The 17,248-nt window shown below is 40.5% G+C and overlaps 1 protein-coding gene across 1 annotated transcript; it reads left to right on the forward strand.

Annotated features, from left to right (window-relative positions):
- Positions 1–358: 358 nt before the first annotated feature.
- On the forward strand, positions 359–805 carry LOC150034178 (uncharacterized). Its single transcript, XM_090317257.1, has one exon. The coding sequence runs from the start codon at positions 359–361 to the stop codon at positions 803–805; it is 447 nt and encodes a 148-aa protein (XP_090173383.1).
- The last annotated feature ends 16,443 nt before the right edge of the window (positions 806–17,248 follow it).

Here is a 17,248-nt window from a genome sequence, read left to right on the forward strand (position 1 = left end):
TACCAAAGATGAAGCATCTCAAGATATGAATTCTCAATCAACGCAACCTCCAGCCAATGACACACAGCAAGTACAGGACATCACCTAACAGTAAAGTGAACAAGAAACACGGCGGGATCCTCCATCTTTCCCGTCCAGGCTGAAAAAAAAAGATGACAGCAAGCAGTTTCAGAGGTTTCTGGACGTTCTCCGATAGCTACACATTAATATTCTCCTGATAGAAGCATTAGAACAGATGCCAAGTTATGTGAAATTTCTCAAGGATATTCTCGCCAAAAAGAGAAAGATTGGGGAAAATGAAATAGCCGCACTAACATATGAGTGTAGCACTCTGTTTCAAAATATTCTACCTACTAAAATGAAGAACCCTGAAACTTTTACATTGCCCTACACCATAGGAGGGAAGATGGTCGGAAACGTGCTGTGTGATTTAAGGGCAAGCATAAATTTGATGCTCTTGTCAATTTTTAAGAAGCTGGACATCGGCGAAGCAAGGCCAACCATGATCACATTACAGCTAGCCGATCGATCAATAAAGCTTCTGAAGGGCAAGATAGAAGATGTTCTCGTGCAAGTGGACAAGTTTATCTTCCCAGTAGACTTTGTTATATTGGATTATGAGGCTGATAAAGAAATTCCTATCATCCTGAGACGCCCATTTCTTGCCACAGGGCGAACGTTAATTGATGTGCAGAAAGGAGAGTTGACCATCCAGATCGACGATCAAGAAGTAAAATTCAACGTACTCAATGCGTTGAAGTACCCGAGAGATATAGAAAACTGCCAATATATCGAAGAGCTATAGGGAGAATAGTGGCACGAACCCCTGGAGGACATGAAGGAGGAAAACTATGAAATCGACACAATGTTGGAGGAGGATTGCACCGCAATTCATACTGAATTGAATTTTGAATCGTTGAAGTTATCTGAACGAACATCGCAGTGCATTAAGCCATTTTTAGAAGAGCCACCTATGTTAGAGTTAAAGTCGTTGCCAGTGCACCAAAAGTATGCTTACTTAGGAAGTAACGACACGTTACCAGTTATCATTTCTGCATCATTGAGTAAGGAGAAAGAAGATGCTCTCATACGGATCCTAAGAAATAACGCAAAAGCCTTAGGATGGACCTTGGTAGACATTCGAGGAATCAGTCCCTCGTATTGTATGCACAAGATTCGCCTGGAAGAAGGAAAGAATGGATCTGTAGAAAGGCAACGCCGCTTGAACCCTACCATGAAGGAGGTTGTAAAGAAGGAGATAGTAAAGTGGTTGGATGTCGGTGTCATCTACCCAATATTTGATAGCAGTTGGGTAAGCCCAGTGCAATGTGTTTTGAAGAAAGGGGGGGATGACAGTCATCACTAATGAAAAGAATGGATTGGTTCCCACAAGGACAACTACGGGGTGGAGAATCTGCATGGATTATCACAAGCTGAATTTGGCCACTAAAAAGGACCACTTTCCACTCCCGTTCATTGATTAGATGTTAGATAGACTTGTGGGAAATGAATTTTTCTACTTTCTTGATGGTTATTCAGGGTATAACCAAATAGCGATTGCACCGGAGGACCAAGACAAGACAACCTTCACGTGTCCATTTGGTACATTCGCATTCCGATGCATGCCATTTGAACTCTATAATGCACTAGACACTTTTAAACGATGCATGATGGCAATATTCTCAGATTACTTGGAGGAGTCAGTTGAGGTATTCATGGATGATTTCTTAGTCTTCGACAGTAATTATGACTCCTGTTTGTCTAACCTTGAAAAAGTTTTGAACAGATGCGTGGCAACAAATCTTGTTTTGAACTGGAAAAAATGTTTATGGTGAAAGAAGGAATAGTTCTGGGTCATAAAATCTCCAAGGCAAGATTGGAAGTTGATCAGGCAAAAATCAATGCAATTTCCAAATTACCCCCACCTGTGAACGTAAAAACACTTAGGAGCTTTCTGGGACATGCGGGGTTTTATAGAAGATTTATTCGCAACTTCTCCCAGATTGCAAGACCCCTAAGTGCACTTCTTGAAGCTAACCGTGAGTATAATTTTGATGATGTCTGCACCAAAGCATTTAACACATTGAAAGATGCACTCATCTCCGCACCCTTTTGATTGCGCCCGATTGGATGCAACCATTCGCCCTAATGTGTGATGCCAGCAGATATGCTATTGGCGCAGTTTTGAGTCAGTGCAAGGATAAGGTGTTACGTCCTATTTATTATGCAAGCAAAACATTGAACGACACGCAAGAGAACTATACGACTACAGAAAAAGAAATGCTCGCAATGGTATTTGCACGGGAGAAGTTCCGAAATACTTAATCAGAACAAATGTGGTGGTGTATATGGATCACTCTGCGATTAAATATCTAATGATGAAGAAGGATGCAAAACCAAGGTTGATACGGTGAGTGTTGCTCCTGCAAGAGTTCGACCTAGAAGTCAAAGACCGGAAGGGCATCGAGAACCAAGTCGCAGATCATTTGTCAAGATTGGAAAATTGTGAGGTTCAAGGGACAGAAAAAGATATTGAAGAAAGATTTCCCGATGAGCTACTAATGGCAGTAGACATTAATGTTCCCTAGTATGTGGAGATAGTAAACTTCATAGATTACGGTCAAGTACCAGATGATTATACATACCAGCAAAAAAAGAAGCTAAGACATGATGCCAAATTTTATTTTTGGGACGATCCCTTCCTATATCGACAAGGACCTAATTATATAATACGGTGATGTGTTCCTGAGCATGAAGCAAAGCACATTTTATTGCTCTGTTATGAGTCTCCATATGGAGGATATTTTGGGGGGCAAAGGACGGCAGCAAAAGTCTTGCAGTGCAGCTACTTTTGGCCAACACTGTTTAAGGATCCCCATGCCCATGTTGTGCAATGCGACAGGTGTCAAAGGACAGGGAATATGTCTAAAAGAAATGAAATGCCATTGACATCAATCTTAGAAGTTGAATTATTTGATGTTTGAAGAATTGACTTCATGGGCTCATTTCCACCATCAGAAGGTCATCAATATATTCTGGTTGCGGTTGATTATGTATCGAAATGGGTTGAGGCCATCGCATGTGCTAAGAATGATGCGGCCACTGTGGCAAAGTTTCTGAAGAAGAACATTTTTTCTCGATATGGGACGCCTCGAGCCTTAATCAATGATGAGGGCTTTCACTTTATCAACCGCATAATTGCCAACCTGCTGACTAACTTCAACGTTAGCCATCAAGTTGTAACTGCTTATCATCCGCAGACTAATGGGCAGACAGAGATTTCTAACAGAGAGATCAAAACCATTTTAGAGAAGGTTGTTAATTCTGCCAGGAAGGATTGATCACCCAAGCTTGATGAAGCACTATGGGCTTACAGGACCGCCTACAAAACACCAATTGGCATGTCTCCATACGCCCTGGTCTTAAAAAAAGCTTGTCATCTGCCACTTGAGTTGGAACATAAGGCGATGTGGGCATGCAAGAATTTGAAGTTTGATTTAGCCAGTGCGGGGAAAGTTCGGAAGCTGAAATTGAACCAGTTGGTCGAATGACAAAGGGATGCCTATGAAAATGCTAAGATATATAAGGAGAAAACAAAGAAATGGCATGATGACCGCATACACGACCGAACATTCACCGAAGGTCAGCAGGTATTATTATTCAACGCGCGTTTGCGATTGTTTCCAGGAAAGTTGAAGTCTCGCTGGTCTGGGCCATTCCGAATCAAGAAAATATTTCCTCACGACGCAGTGGAACTAACAACTTTAGATGGAGATAGCGCATTCAAAGTCAATGGTCAACAGATTAAACCCTACTATGGAGGTGCCTTCTATCGATGCATGGACACCATTGACTTGGGTAAGCAGGATTAAACTGCTTGCAGGGAAAGCGATTGCGGTAACTCTAAGAACTTTTTTCAATCGACCTTTCTATCTATGTTTACTCGCTTTCCTTACAGCTTTCTTTTACCATTTTCTAAATTTCGTCAATTACTGTCTATTAGAATCAGTCTTTAATATTTTTGAATTTCATTCCAATTTAATTTCGCATGTTTTTCCATATCTTAAATTTAGTAGCACTGGTCATATAATTGTTTTGAATGAGTGAATAAATCACCGCAAGATCTTTTCGACTAGCGTTTTGATGAATTAAGAGGACAGGAAAGTAAACTATGAGAGGGTGGGTGTAATAAGTAAGCAAAATTGTGTATCCAGTACACCGAAATGCATTGCGTTGAGGGGTGTGTTGCGCTCGCATATGTTCTTTGCCCGTCCTTAGCCAAATGCACTATGTTGAGATATCCTCCAGAAATGCATTAGTTACGGGGTGTGTTGCGGGGATGTATGTGGGTTGCCCGTCCTCGGCAAAAATGTATCTGCGTTTATTGAAAGTATGGTGTGAATTCTGAATCATGCACCCTTCTGAATTAAATTTGTAAAGTAATCAAAAAAATTTTGACTTTCGTACAGGCAATAGAAAATTTTGTAATGCGTTCATTTGTAATTTATTTGTATAGTTGTTAATAGTCAATACAATCAGAGTATATATTCACTCCACTTTTTGCCCGTGCCTTTTTCTATATCTACCTTTGTCAATTTCTGTAATGTTCTTAATCTCTTATTTTTACGATCTTCATTGCATTGCTATGATGTAATACATGTTTAAATTTAGAAACATTTCCCATAGTTAGTAAATTCTGACTAACACTTAGTTAATTCTTAGTTTAGCAGTACTTTATCTTTTATCTTTCAAAGTTCTGCTCAAACCTTCTTTTTGAAATTTTCTTCTAAGTGTTTGTCTAGTCTCTCCAAACAACGCAATGAGGACCTTGCTCATCTTTAAATTTGGGGGTGGGGAAAGTCTGAGCATATGAGATCAAGATTATGCTGTAATTAAGAAAATGTGTCCATTTCCATTTAAAAAAAAAAAAAAACAACGCAAAACTCTAATGTTAGCGCAAGGGAAAACCCTTAAAAATATTCCCAACTTGATAAGAGTTTAGTTGTGAAAGGAGTCTGCTCGTAGTTGGATGTTCGTATGACACCCGTAGGAGCAAACCAAAACAAAGGTGGTTTTCCAAGATCAACGCAATATATATATGTATATATATATATATACAAGAGACAACTCCTCTGATCCTCATGAGTTGAAGTTGAAATTGGCACACAACCGTAGTTGGATGTCCGCATGACACCCGTGGGGATAAGCCAAAATGAAGAGTGTAACCATGACCAACAGTCTCTAAATATAGAAATGATGCAATTTTTTGCTCACCATAGATAGATACATCGAGTTGTTTTGACAAAGAAGAGATAAACATTCTATTTTGAAAACTAGAAAAGCTTCTTTGAGCAAAATTTTGTCATATAGAAGAATAAAGTAGGGCTTGCGAGGAATTAACAAGGATATAAGGAAATTGCAATGTCAAGTAATGTGCCTAAGTGCAGCATTCGGAGTAACCAATCGTCACAAAAATAGAGGATAGGAATGTAGCATGATTGCCTTAGTATAAGATATGCTTGAGGACAAGCATATATCTAAATTTGGGGGCGTGAAAACGTGTAGAAATACAAGTTATTTATGCCACCTTATCTAGATATTGCGGCCAAAAGTTAGCAAATATGTGCTGATTGTATGAAAATTAGCCCAGTATTACAATAATTATAAATGATCGCAATTACACTCACTAACACCATAAAGATGGAAGACAAGTCGAATTTTACTTTGTTTTGCAGGAGACCAAGTCACCGCTTGCGCTAAAGGTTCATGAGAAACTAATCAACGCATCTCTATCATAATGCGCCTGTCAATCAATAATGAAGAGACGATTACCACAAAGATGGCGCAATGCGACAGTCAATCCAGAACTATGTTTCAACCGCATGCGTTAATAAAAACAACACCGAATGTGAACCCATGATTAGAAGATGCAACTGAGCAACGAAAAAGCAGAGGATTGAGACACGTGTACACTAAAGGTTGTGCAGAATCGATGGTCTGATTGCATAATAGAAGGAATAATATCCCTCCATCTTCGGAATTACCATAACGATCATGTGGGGACCACAAAGCCGGAGTTAAAGATCTGCACCTTTAAATACCCCATTGATTTCAGAGAAAAGATATGCTACGGGATATGGGGTAAGTGCTGCAAAATTGTTGAGAGAAAAGGTTGAGTTGAGTGCTTAAGAGACGAAATCTGGGAAAAAGACGAGATAAGGCCGAGAGGTGAATCTCTGATCTAATCTACCAAACGCTCGATTGAAAGCTTTGTGCAAAGATCCCTGCTACCACTGGAGCAAGCCTGAGAGGGAAGCTCTTCCTGCCATCAAAACCATCCTATCCGGCAAGCGAGTTTTCATCGAATCAGTGCCAAGACATTGGCGGTTGTTTGTTTCTGTCTATCTCTTTCATCGTTGTACTTCACTATTCTTTATCTCTTCATTCACACACCATGTATCAAATGCTTAATAGAGATATTAAATGTTTCGATAGCTTCCATTTACCATTCCTGTCTATTTCCATTCACTCGTCAATCACTTTCTTCATGATGCTTTCTTAATTCCCTAATAAGCAATATGAATTAACCAAGTACTTAATTTATGTTAAAGATATAAAATGCGTTTAGCTAAGGCATGCTAGTCAGCATTTTCACTTGTGAGAGCAGAAGGGAAGATGCCATTCTGATCTATCGAGAGAGGATTAGAAGAATGCATTAACTAAATCGAGTAGTACTTCCAGACATGGAAGCAACCTTACGTTCATTACGTTAGTCTCTATTTCACCACAGACATGTAGGAGTGCGGTCGATCACCGAGAGGTGTACGCCAAGAGAAAAGCGGAACAGTATTTGTAGCTTCAATGCGATTAAGAACTTGCATTCTTTATATTATTTTTCTTTCTCTTTCTATTTTATTCATAAGACTTGCCGCCGCATCCCACGTCTTTGCACAACTTTTACAGCTAGCCTTGACCCTAGCATCTTGTACATGAAGCCTGTATCTTGTATCATCTAGCTTAGGTTACTGTACTTTTATTTTATTATCGCATCTATATTGCTTTACTTTATTTTACTGCAATTTATATACTTGTACACACACACTTTTAAAGATTGAAAACTTGGTCGCATATATCATAAACGTACCACAATAACCTAAACTAGTCCACATGTTCGACCTCGGATCACACCGAGAAACTTGTGGTGGAATTACACTTGGTTCCATTGTAAGGAAACTTGTGACAGCGCATGGCATACTACATGAACATCTATAACTAACGCATATTCAGAAGTAGTATCGCATTATCATGAGCATAGAACATCATACATCCTTAACTATACAAAAAGTCTGTCAACAATCCCCAACAATCTCCCACTTGTCCTAAAGCGAGTGGGGTGTACAAAAACTAGTACAAAACAATAAACTAAGGCACTAAGGCCCCGTACAATAAAATCTCCCACTTGCCCTAGTCCAGCCGCAGGCAGTCCCGTAGACCCATACTCTGAAGGTGACCCTCAAACTTTGTGGTTGTGAGAGCCTTCATAAAGGAGTCAGCAACATTGTGCTCCAAAGCGATCTTCATGACGATCACGTCTCCTCGATGCGCTATCCACGGATCAGGTGATACTTCCGCTCTATGTGTTTGTCGCGCTTGTGACTCCTGGGCTCCTTGGAGTTCGCCACAGCACCACTATTGTCACAATAGAGGGTAATGGGCCTAGACGTATCTGGAACAACTTCCAACTCTGTCAGGAACTTCCTAAGCCAGACGACCTCCTTAGCACCTTAACAAGCTGCTACGTAGGCCTCCATTGTGGAGTTGGTGATGCACCCTACTTAGTTCTTCTCCATACTACAACTCCTCCATTAAGAGTAAAAACTGACCCTGAAATGGACTTGCAAGAGTCCCTATCAATTTGAAATTTAGAATTCGTGTATCCAGTAAGGATCAAATCCCTAGATCCATACACGAGCATGTAGTCCCTCGTTCTTCGAAGATACTTGAAGATGTTCTTAACGGTGGTCCAGTGACCCAGGTCTAGGTTAAACTGATACCTACTTACTATTCCCACAGCGTAGCAGATGTCTAGCCTAGTGTAGAGTATCGTGTACATCAAACTGCCAATGGTAGATGCATATGGGACCTTTCTCATCCCCTCAACTTCTTGAGGCGTCTTAGGACACATATCCTTAGACAAAGTAACTCCATGTTTAAATGACAGTAAGCCTCTTTTGGAGTCCTGAATCGAGTACTTGAGAAATATCTTGTCAATGTATGATGCCTAAGATAGCGCTAGCACTTTGTTCTTACGGTCTCGAAAGATCTGTATACCCAGAAAAATTGACCCTCTCCCAAATCTTTCATTTGGAATTGGGTTGCTAGCCAGTTCTTAACTACAGTCAGTAGACCTACATCATTTCCAATGAGTAGGATATCGTCTACATACAACACTAAGAAAACTACTGAACCGTCGATGATCTTCTTGTAGGCACAAGGTTCATCAATGTTTTGGTCAAAGCCATACGATTTGATCGCCGTATCAAACTAAATGTTCCAAGATCGAGACGTCTATTTCAACCCATAAATGGAATGATTTAGTTTACAAACTTTTTGTTCCTGACTTTGGGCAATGAATCCTTCAGGTTGCACCATATAAATGGTCTCCTCAAGGTTGCCATTTAGAAAGGCCGTCTTGACGTCCATTTATCGTATCTCATAATTATAATAAACGACAATGGACAGGAGGATGTAGATCGACTTTAACATGGCAACAGGCGAGAAAGTCTCCTCATAGTCGACTCCTTCTACCTAGGTATAACCCTTTGCCATAAGTCGAGCCTTGAAGGTTTGCACCTTCCCATCAGCACCCTGTTTCCTCTTGTAGATCCATTTACAACCTATAGGTCTTACCCTATCAAGTTGATCTACAAGATCCCATACTGAGTTGAAGTACATCGAATCCATCTCGAGATCCATGGCTTTGACTCATTCATCCCAGTCTATATCGTCCATTACCTTTTGATAAGACAACAGATCCTCAACCTCGCCATCTGCTACCATAGCTAGGATTTCCTTGAAACCCAGATACCGAATGGGTCGCAACCCTCCACTGCGTCGAGGTTCCCTCAACTCTTGATAAACTATCATCAACAACTCTTGTTGATGAAGCAGACCCTTCAACAACTCTTGTTGAAATTTTGGTAGTTTCGTTGGAAAGCTCACGTAACACGACTTTACTACGTGGACTGTGTTCCTTAATATCATCCTCCTCCAGGAAAGTAACGTTCGTGGAAACAAATAACCTATTTTCTGATGGATCATAAAACTAACCCCCTCATGTACCTTTGGGGTAGCCTACAAAGAGGCATAACCTCGACCGTGGTTCCAACTTCTTGTGATTTTCCTCAAGCACATGTGTTGGGCAACCTCATATGCGGAAGTGACGTAAACTAGCTTTATGCCCGTTCCACAACTTCAGAGGTGTTCTCGCAGTACTCTTGGAAGGAACACAGTTGAGTATGTATACTGCAGTCTCCACTGCAAAACCCCAAAACGAGTCCGATAAGGAAGTGTAACTCATTATCGAACAAACCATGTCCAACAAGGGTATGTATACTGCAGTCTCCACTATACCATTCTGCTGAGGTGTACCTGGAGCTAAGAGTTGGAAAACGATTCCATATTTTATCAAATAATCCTGGAACCCTAAATCCAAAAACTCTCCACCTCGATCTGATCGAAGTGTTTTAATTTGTCTATCCAATGCATTTTCAACTTTAGCCTTGAACTCTTTTAACTTTTCAAAAGAATCAAACTTCCATTGCATTATATAAGCATACCCATTCTTGACACGCAAATTTTAAGTCTTTGGAAGATGTGCAATGTATTCTAATCTTATGCCATACAACGCATGGATGATTGATGACTTTATTTTCTTTATGCGATACTACTTCTAGATATGCGTTATAAATGAGAATCTTGTAGTATAATATGCATTGACACAACTTTCCTTGCGTTGGAACTAAGTATAATTCCACCGCAAGTTTCTCGGTGTGATCCAAGGTCAAACATAGGGATTGTTTTAGGTTATTGCGTTACATTTGTGATATATTCGACCAGGGGTTTTTCAATTTATAAAAAGGTTTTTTGTACAAGTATTTAAAAATGTGATAAAGTAAATTGCGATGAAAGTAAAGTTAAGCGATAAAAATGCGGTAATAAAGTAAATTGTGATGAAAGTAAAGTGCGATAAAATAAACCTAAGCTATGATGATACAAGATACAGGTTACATCATACAAGATACCGAGGTTGAGACTAACTATGAAGATTATACAAAGATCATGTTATGCGGTGGCAAGGCTTATGTGTGAAGTAGGAAGAGAAAAGGTAATTAATATAAACAGCACAAGTTTCTCTCGGTGATCGGCCGTGTTCCCACATCTCTGTGGTGAAACAGGGACAAACATAATGAACGCAAGGTTTCTTCCATCTCTGGAAGTACTTATCGTTTTAGTTAACGCATTCTTCTAACCTTCTCTCGACAGATTAGAATGGCATTTTCACTTCTACTCTCACAGGTAAAGATGCCATCTAGCATGCTTTAGCTAAACATCTTTATTTCTTTAGCACAAGTTAAGTTACTTGTTTAATTCAAATTAATCACCAAGGGATTCAGAAAAGATCATGGAGAAAATGATTTATGGAGGAACGGAAATAGACAGAGAAGTGGAAATGGAAATGATCAAGACATTCAATAATACTATTTAGCATCTGATACATGTTTGTGAATGAAGAGATTAAGAAGATGAAATATAATTGATGACTAAGAGTTAGAAACAAATACAAATAAGCGCCAACGTCTTGGCACAGATCTGGAATGGAGAATTGCTTGCCGTCATTGATTGAGTGAATGGAAGGATGAGTTTCCCTCTCAGGCTTGCTCAACCGATAAAAGGGATCTAAGTACAGAGCTTCTCGGAGAGGATTTGGAAAAATTTCACTGAGACTCACCTCTCGGCCTTGTCTCTTCTCTTCCCAGATTTCCTCTAATCAGCACTCAGATTAGCTCTCTTTCAATAGCCTTGTATCAATTATACCCCGTATCAAGTATATCTTTTCAGTGAATTCTTTGAAGGTATTGATAGGCTGAAGGCTTTGACTCTCTGACTTGTGGTCCCCACTTTATTGTTATGGAAAGTTCGAAAATGGTGGAATAAATATTCCTTCTGTTATGCAATCAGTCCGTCAAATATGCACAACGGTTAGTTGTACACGTGTCACCATCCTCCACGTTTGCGCTACTCATTTGCATCTTTGATCGTGTGCTCGCATACGGTGTTGTTTTTATTACAGCATGCGGTTGAAGTTCAGCTCTGGATCAATTTTCGCATGTGCTGTCATTGCGTTGATCGTCTCTTCAGTATTGATTTGACGGGCGCAATGCGACGGAGATGCGTTGTTCAGTCTCTCTCTGAGCCTTGATTGCAAGCGGTGACTTGGTTTCCCACAAAACAGACTTGAAATATCCTTTTCTACCATCTTAATGGTCTTAGTGGGTGTATTTGCGATAATTTATAAATATTATATTCCTTAGCTAAATATCTTTCTCTGTCAGCTTCGTAATCCAATATAACAAAGTCCGTCGGGAAGATAAACTTGTCCACTTGCACGAGTACATTCTCTATCTTGTCCTCAGGATGCGTTATCGATCTATCAGCCAACTGTAGTGTGATCGTTGTTGGTCTTGCGTTGCCGATATCCAGCTTCTTAAAGATCGACAAGGGCACTAAATTTATGCTCGCCCTTAAATCGCACAGTGCGTTTCCGACCATCTTACCTCCTATTTTGCAAGGCAATGTAAAACTCCCAGGATCCTTCATTTTGGTGGGGATATTTTTTGAAATAGCGCGCTACATTCATATGTTAGTGCAACTATTTAATTTTCCCCGATCTTTCTTTTATTAGCAAGAATATCCTTGAGAAATTTTACATAGCTCTGCATCTGTTCCTGATCTTTGATTAATGGAATATTGATGTGTAGCTGTCGAAGAACGTCCAGGAACCTCTGGAATTTCTTGCTATCATCTTTCTTCTTCAGCCTGAACGGGAAAGGTGGAGAATCCCGCCTTACCTCTTGTTTAGTTGGCTATTTGTTGAGGTTCTATTCTTGCTGTGTTTCATTATCTAGAGGTTGCGTTGATTCAGAATTCAAGTCTTGAGGGACTTCATCTTTTGTAGGTGTATTTACTCCTGAACTGATAATTTTTCCACTACTGATTGATTGGTCATCATCGACAGTTAGATCTACTAGCCTTGTTATTTGATCTGGTATTGGTAGCACAGGGGCTGTTGTTTTACTACTCCTCAATGTCACTGCATGACATTGCTCTTTACCTCGTGACCTCAATGCTTCTAAACTGCTAGGCAGTCTGCCAGGCACTTTATTTTTCAACTCAATTGCAAGCTATTCAATCTGCTCTTCCAAACCTCTAAAGGAGTCAGTTTGTGATTGTCTAATTGCCTCACTCTTTTTGATATAGTGCTTCAATGAAGTCTCTAGAGACGAGGTACTGCAAGATGTGTCATATAAGAACGGTTGGTCGTAGGGTGGTATACTCTGAGAGTTATTTGGGTTACATTCCTGATTAATGAAGACTGAAGAGTTTCCTCAATCCCCTTGATAACTGTTTTGATGGAAACTATGGCTCCCCTGGTTGTGATTCCCGTCCCAACTTAAAGTTGGGTGATCCCACCAACTAGGGTTGTAGATGTTGCCAAATGACTCATTATGGACAAAGTATATAGCCTGTTGATTCCACGGGCAGACTTCTGCTGGATGTCCCTCCCCACATTGAACGCAATTCATTGTGGTCACGTGCGTCAACGCATTAACTTGCGCTGATCCTTGAGAGAGATTTCTCTGTTGATTAGCCATCATCTGAAGGAGAGAGGTCATCGTGGTCATCTGATCGACCAGTGTGCTCATTGTATTAGTTGACACATCGGCACTTTCTACTCTTTCTTCCTCCTGACCACTTTCCTCAAACCCGATATCAATCCACTTATCAAAATGTCACGAGATGCGATCCAATATACTCCTGGCTTTCATATATGATCTATCCATTAATCCTTCTGCTGCGGAGGCATCGACAACTGCTTGCATTGATTGATCTAAGCCATTGTAAAACGTCTCCATCAGAATGCTATCGGGAATCCCGATATGCAGAAAATTCTTCATTAATTCTTTGAAATGCACCCAGGCGGTGCTTAAAGTTTCATAACCCTATTGCTCAAAATTCAACACATTCTTCCATCTTCTTGCGTTGACGGCTGGAGGAAAGAATCTGTTCATGAATCTGTCAACCAACTGTTCCCATGCTTTGATCTCATCCAGCTCTAACCACTGAGCCCACCTCTTTGCTTCATCTCGTAATGTATATGAGAAAAAATATAACCTAAGTCTTTCTTGAGTCACATCAGGCATGGAGAATGCGCTGCACATGTCTACAAAATTCGTCAAATGCGCATATGGGTCTTCTCCTTGTAATCCTCTAAATTGACCCATATTCTGAATCATCTGCGGCATAATTGGTCTGATTTAGAAGCTTACATTCTCCTTAACCGTTGGTCTTGAGATTTCTGGTGAGAAGTTGTAGAAATCTGTGCCGCGTAGTCTCTCATTGGAACGTTGCGGTCAGCAATAAGAAATATGGAATCTTGTGCTAGCCAATTTCACCACTTGATTCACCCCTGATGTACTTTTACGCGAATAATACACTTGATCTCTGGGTCCACTTAGAATCTTTGGATCACTCCAACACTCCTACGCCGTTTGACTGCTCTTCGCGTTGAACAACCAGTACAAAGAGATCTATCCTACAAAATACCACATACATACTCAAACAATAAACTGTTAACCAATCCCCGACAATGGTTGTCACACCCCTTCCCTAGCCTTAGCCCCCAAGACTTGGAAGGGAGCATGAGGATACATCAGTAGTTTTCCAAGACAACATTTTAATTTAACATTTCCCCTCTTATATATTAAAGACTTTAACATGTTTACAATAATCTATCTAACTTTCATACATATAGTTCAATTTCCTATATTCTTTTATCACATGATTCGAGCCATGCCCTGAGAATTTACCAAGTCCTGGTGTTTTGTAGACTCCTTCCTGAATGCTCCGCTTTGCTACCTGGAGGGGGGGGGGGGGGGGGGGGGGGAAGGGATATAAGAAAACATTTGGAAGAGTGTGAGCTACTAAACCTAGTGAGTGGTGCTTTTAAAATAATAAACACTTTGCAAAACATATTTTTGGGAAGTCAATCACATAATCACAATTTCAGTATGCTCTATGCATGATCATATGTAATTTCATACAATCATTATCCTCCAGTTCCATGCTATACTTGGCATGTTCATATCATGTACATACTATTAATCATAACATCTTTTTATGGAAACTTTCCTATAACCCACTTTTCTCGCCAACGTACACATCGACAATTTTTTTCCTGCTAGTCATGCTTAGGTAACTTGACTATATTTCCCATCGGTCATCACCGACTATTATTTCCCGCCGACCGAGGCTGACTATATTTTTTCGCCAAGTACCTTTTTTAAGCATGCTAACTTATGTAGTCCGGGTATAATCTCAGTTTCCATAGAAATTTCACAAACAATATCATGACAAACAATATAACATCATAAGCATGCATTTTGCACTTACATATGCATTTATCCACATATCAATGCACAAAACTAAGTAACCACTCACCACAAGCAAGTTTTTCCACTAAAAATCACCTTGAGAAAACCTTCCTGAGAATTCCTCCATATCAATGGAAATTCCTCAATTGATACTTTTTATATCAATAAATAATGTCAAAATAGCCAAAATACCATTATATAGTGAAAATACCGGCTTACCCTACTCCAATTTAGCCAAAATCCTAAAATTGGCCTCTTTAGAGGTTATCTGGACTGTGGTAGGCAGTTGGGCATTTTGGCAGTAGGCAGGGTGGTCACGCTGTGCCGCAAAGGTGGCTGAGCGTTGGCGCGCGTTGCACGGTGGCCTGTTGCACTGGGTGTGATACGTCACACGGTGGGGCTGCTACGCTGGGCTAGCGCGCGGAATGCGTCGAGCGAGGCACGCTGACAGGCGGATGCAGCGCTACAAGGCATGCACACAAGGTGTTGGATACGTTGATTGGCTGTGCGTCCGGGCTGGCTCAACGCTTCACCAACGTAACCTTTGTTTCTTTTGAACTCTACTTAACTTGGCAGCCTAATAACTCGAACGTAATACTCTAAATATGCTTTCAACACAATATTTTGGAGATGGTATGAATAAATCCCTTTTTCCCAACCCCTCTATTTATAGCCATTCCAAACTCACCCCCTTGTGACAACTCAACTCCCATTTGTCTCACTTTGGAACTGCCAACACTTAGCCTACCCAGCCTAGCCTTGAGTTGTTCTCACCTCAACTTGCCAGCCAAAATTTCCTTTTTTGCATGAAATCTCCTTCACCCACCTCCTGCTTAGAGTGATAAGACCTCCATTGCATGCAATCTCTTTTGTCCACCTCCTGCTAGAACTTTGTATGTTCCTCCTTTTGCCACCTAAATCACTTAAGTACTTAAACATATTCCTCTATTTAAATTTTTAAGACTTATGATCGTATAACTATTGGCATCTCTCCTTGGAGTTCCTTTCCATCAATTAGCCTTACTCTTTGTCCTTAATGCATCAACTTACCTCCATTGAAATTCCACTTAGCCATCGCATGAGTCGACCATCACCAACACATAGGGTGGGCGCTCACCTTCGACACATGGCTTGCTAGGTATGCTTTCTTGTCCTACTAAGCATGGACGCATGGCGCTGATTATCGACGAATGGGTGTGCTGCCTAGACGTTTGCGCGCTTGGCCGCATAGGCATGTTCGGCCGCATAGGTGCGTCTCGTCGCATGGGTATAGAAAGCATCGACGTATGGCTACTCGACAGACTCGATAGCGCTTGACGCATAGGATGGGCGTCCGACTTGCCCGCTCAGCACATAGACAGGGCGCTCGGCATACATGCTCGACGCATGGGTTGCGCTCTTGGCCTTGGCGCATGGCTTGTGCGCTTGGCCTCGACGCATGACCTGTGCGCCTAGCTCACTCGACGCATGCCTCCAACGCATGCCCTGCTTGTGTCCGCATGCCCTTGCGTTTGTTGTATGCAAGCCCTAAGCCATTTTTCAAGTCTTCTTACTTCCATCCTCCAAGCATTCTTGCGTTCAACATATTTAAGCCTTCCATATGCATTTGGTCTTTTGGTCACCTTTTTGGATAATTTAGTATTAATGTTTTCCACTCTTTGCTCCAATATCCTTACTTAGGATTTTTCTTCTCTATTTAACCTCCCACTTTAGATTTAGTGTTAAGGTATTACAACGGCGCCATAAACTTGACACGCAAATTTTAAGTCTTTATCATCATACAAGCTTAAACTTGGCAGATGTACAATGTATTCTAATCTTATGCCATACAACGCATGGATGAATGATGACTTTATTTTCTTTATGCGATACTACTTCTAGATATGCATTATAAATGAGAATCTTGTAGTATACTATGCGTTGTCACAAGTTTCCTTGCATTGGAACCAAGTATAATTCCACCGCAAGTTTCTCGGTGTGATCCAAGGTCGAACACAGGGATTGTTTTAGGTTATTGCGTTACATTTGTGATATATGCGACCAAGGGTTTTTCAATTTATAAAAAGGTTGTTTGTACAAGTATTTAAAAATGCAATAAAGTAAATTGCGATGAAAGTGAAGTGCGATAAAATAAACCTAAGCTATGATGATACAAGATACAGGTTACATGATACAAGATACCGAGGATGAGACTGACTGTGAAGATTATACAAAGATCGTGTTATGTGGTGGCAAGGCTTATGTGTGAAGCAAGAAGAGAAAAGGTAATTAATATAAACAGCGCAAGTTTCTTAATTGCGTTAAAGATATAAGTATGGTTCCGCTTTTCCCTTGGCGTACACCTCTCGGTGATCGACCGTATTCTCATATCTCTGTGGTGAAATAGGGACAAACATAATGAATGCAAGGTTTCTTCCATCTCTGGAAGTACTTCTTGCTTTAGTTAACGCATTGTCCTACCTTCTCTCGACAGATCAGAATGGCATCTTCACTTTTGCTCTCACAGGTGAAGATGTCGTTTAGCATGCTTTAGC

This window comes from Benincasa hispida, chromosome 9, assembly GCF_027475165.1.
Source record: "Benincasa hispida cultivar pf3 chromosome 9, pf3_genome.v1.1, whole genome shotgun sequence".
NCBI classification, from domain to species: Eukaryota; Viridiplantae; Streptophyta; class Magnoliopsida; order Cucurbitales; family Cucurbitaceae; genus Benincasa; species Benincasa hispida.

Bases quoted from the DNA above. Each gene is read 5' to 3' on its own strand.
- LOC150034178 (XM_090317257.1), top strand. From the start codon at position 359: ATGAAGAACCCTGAAACTTTTACATTGCCCTACACCATAGGAGGGAAG.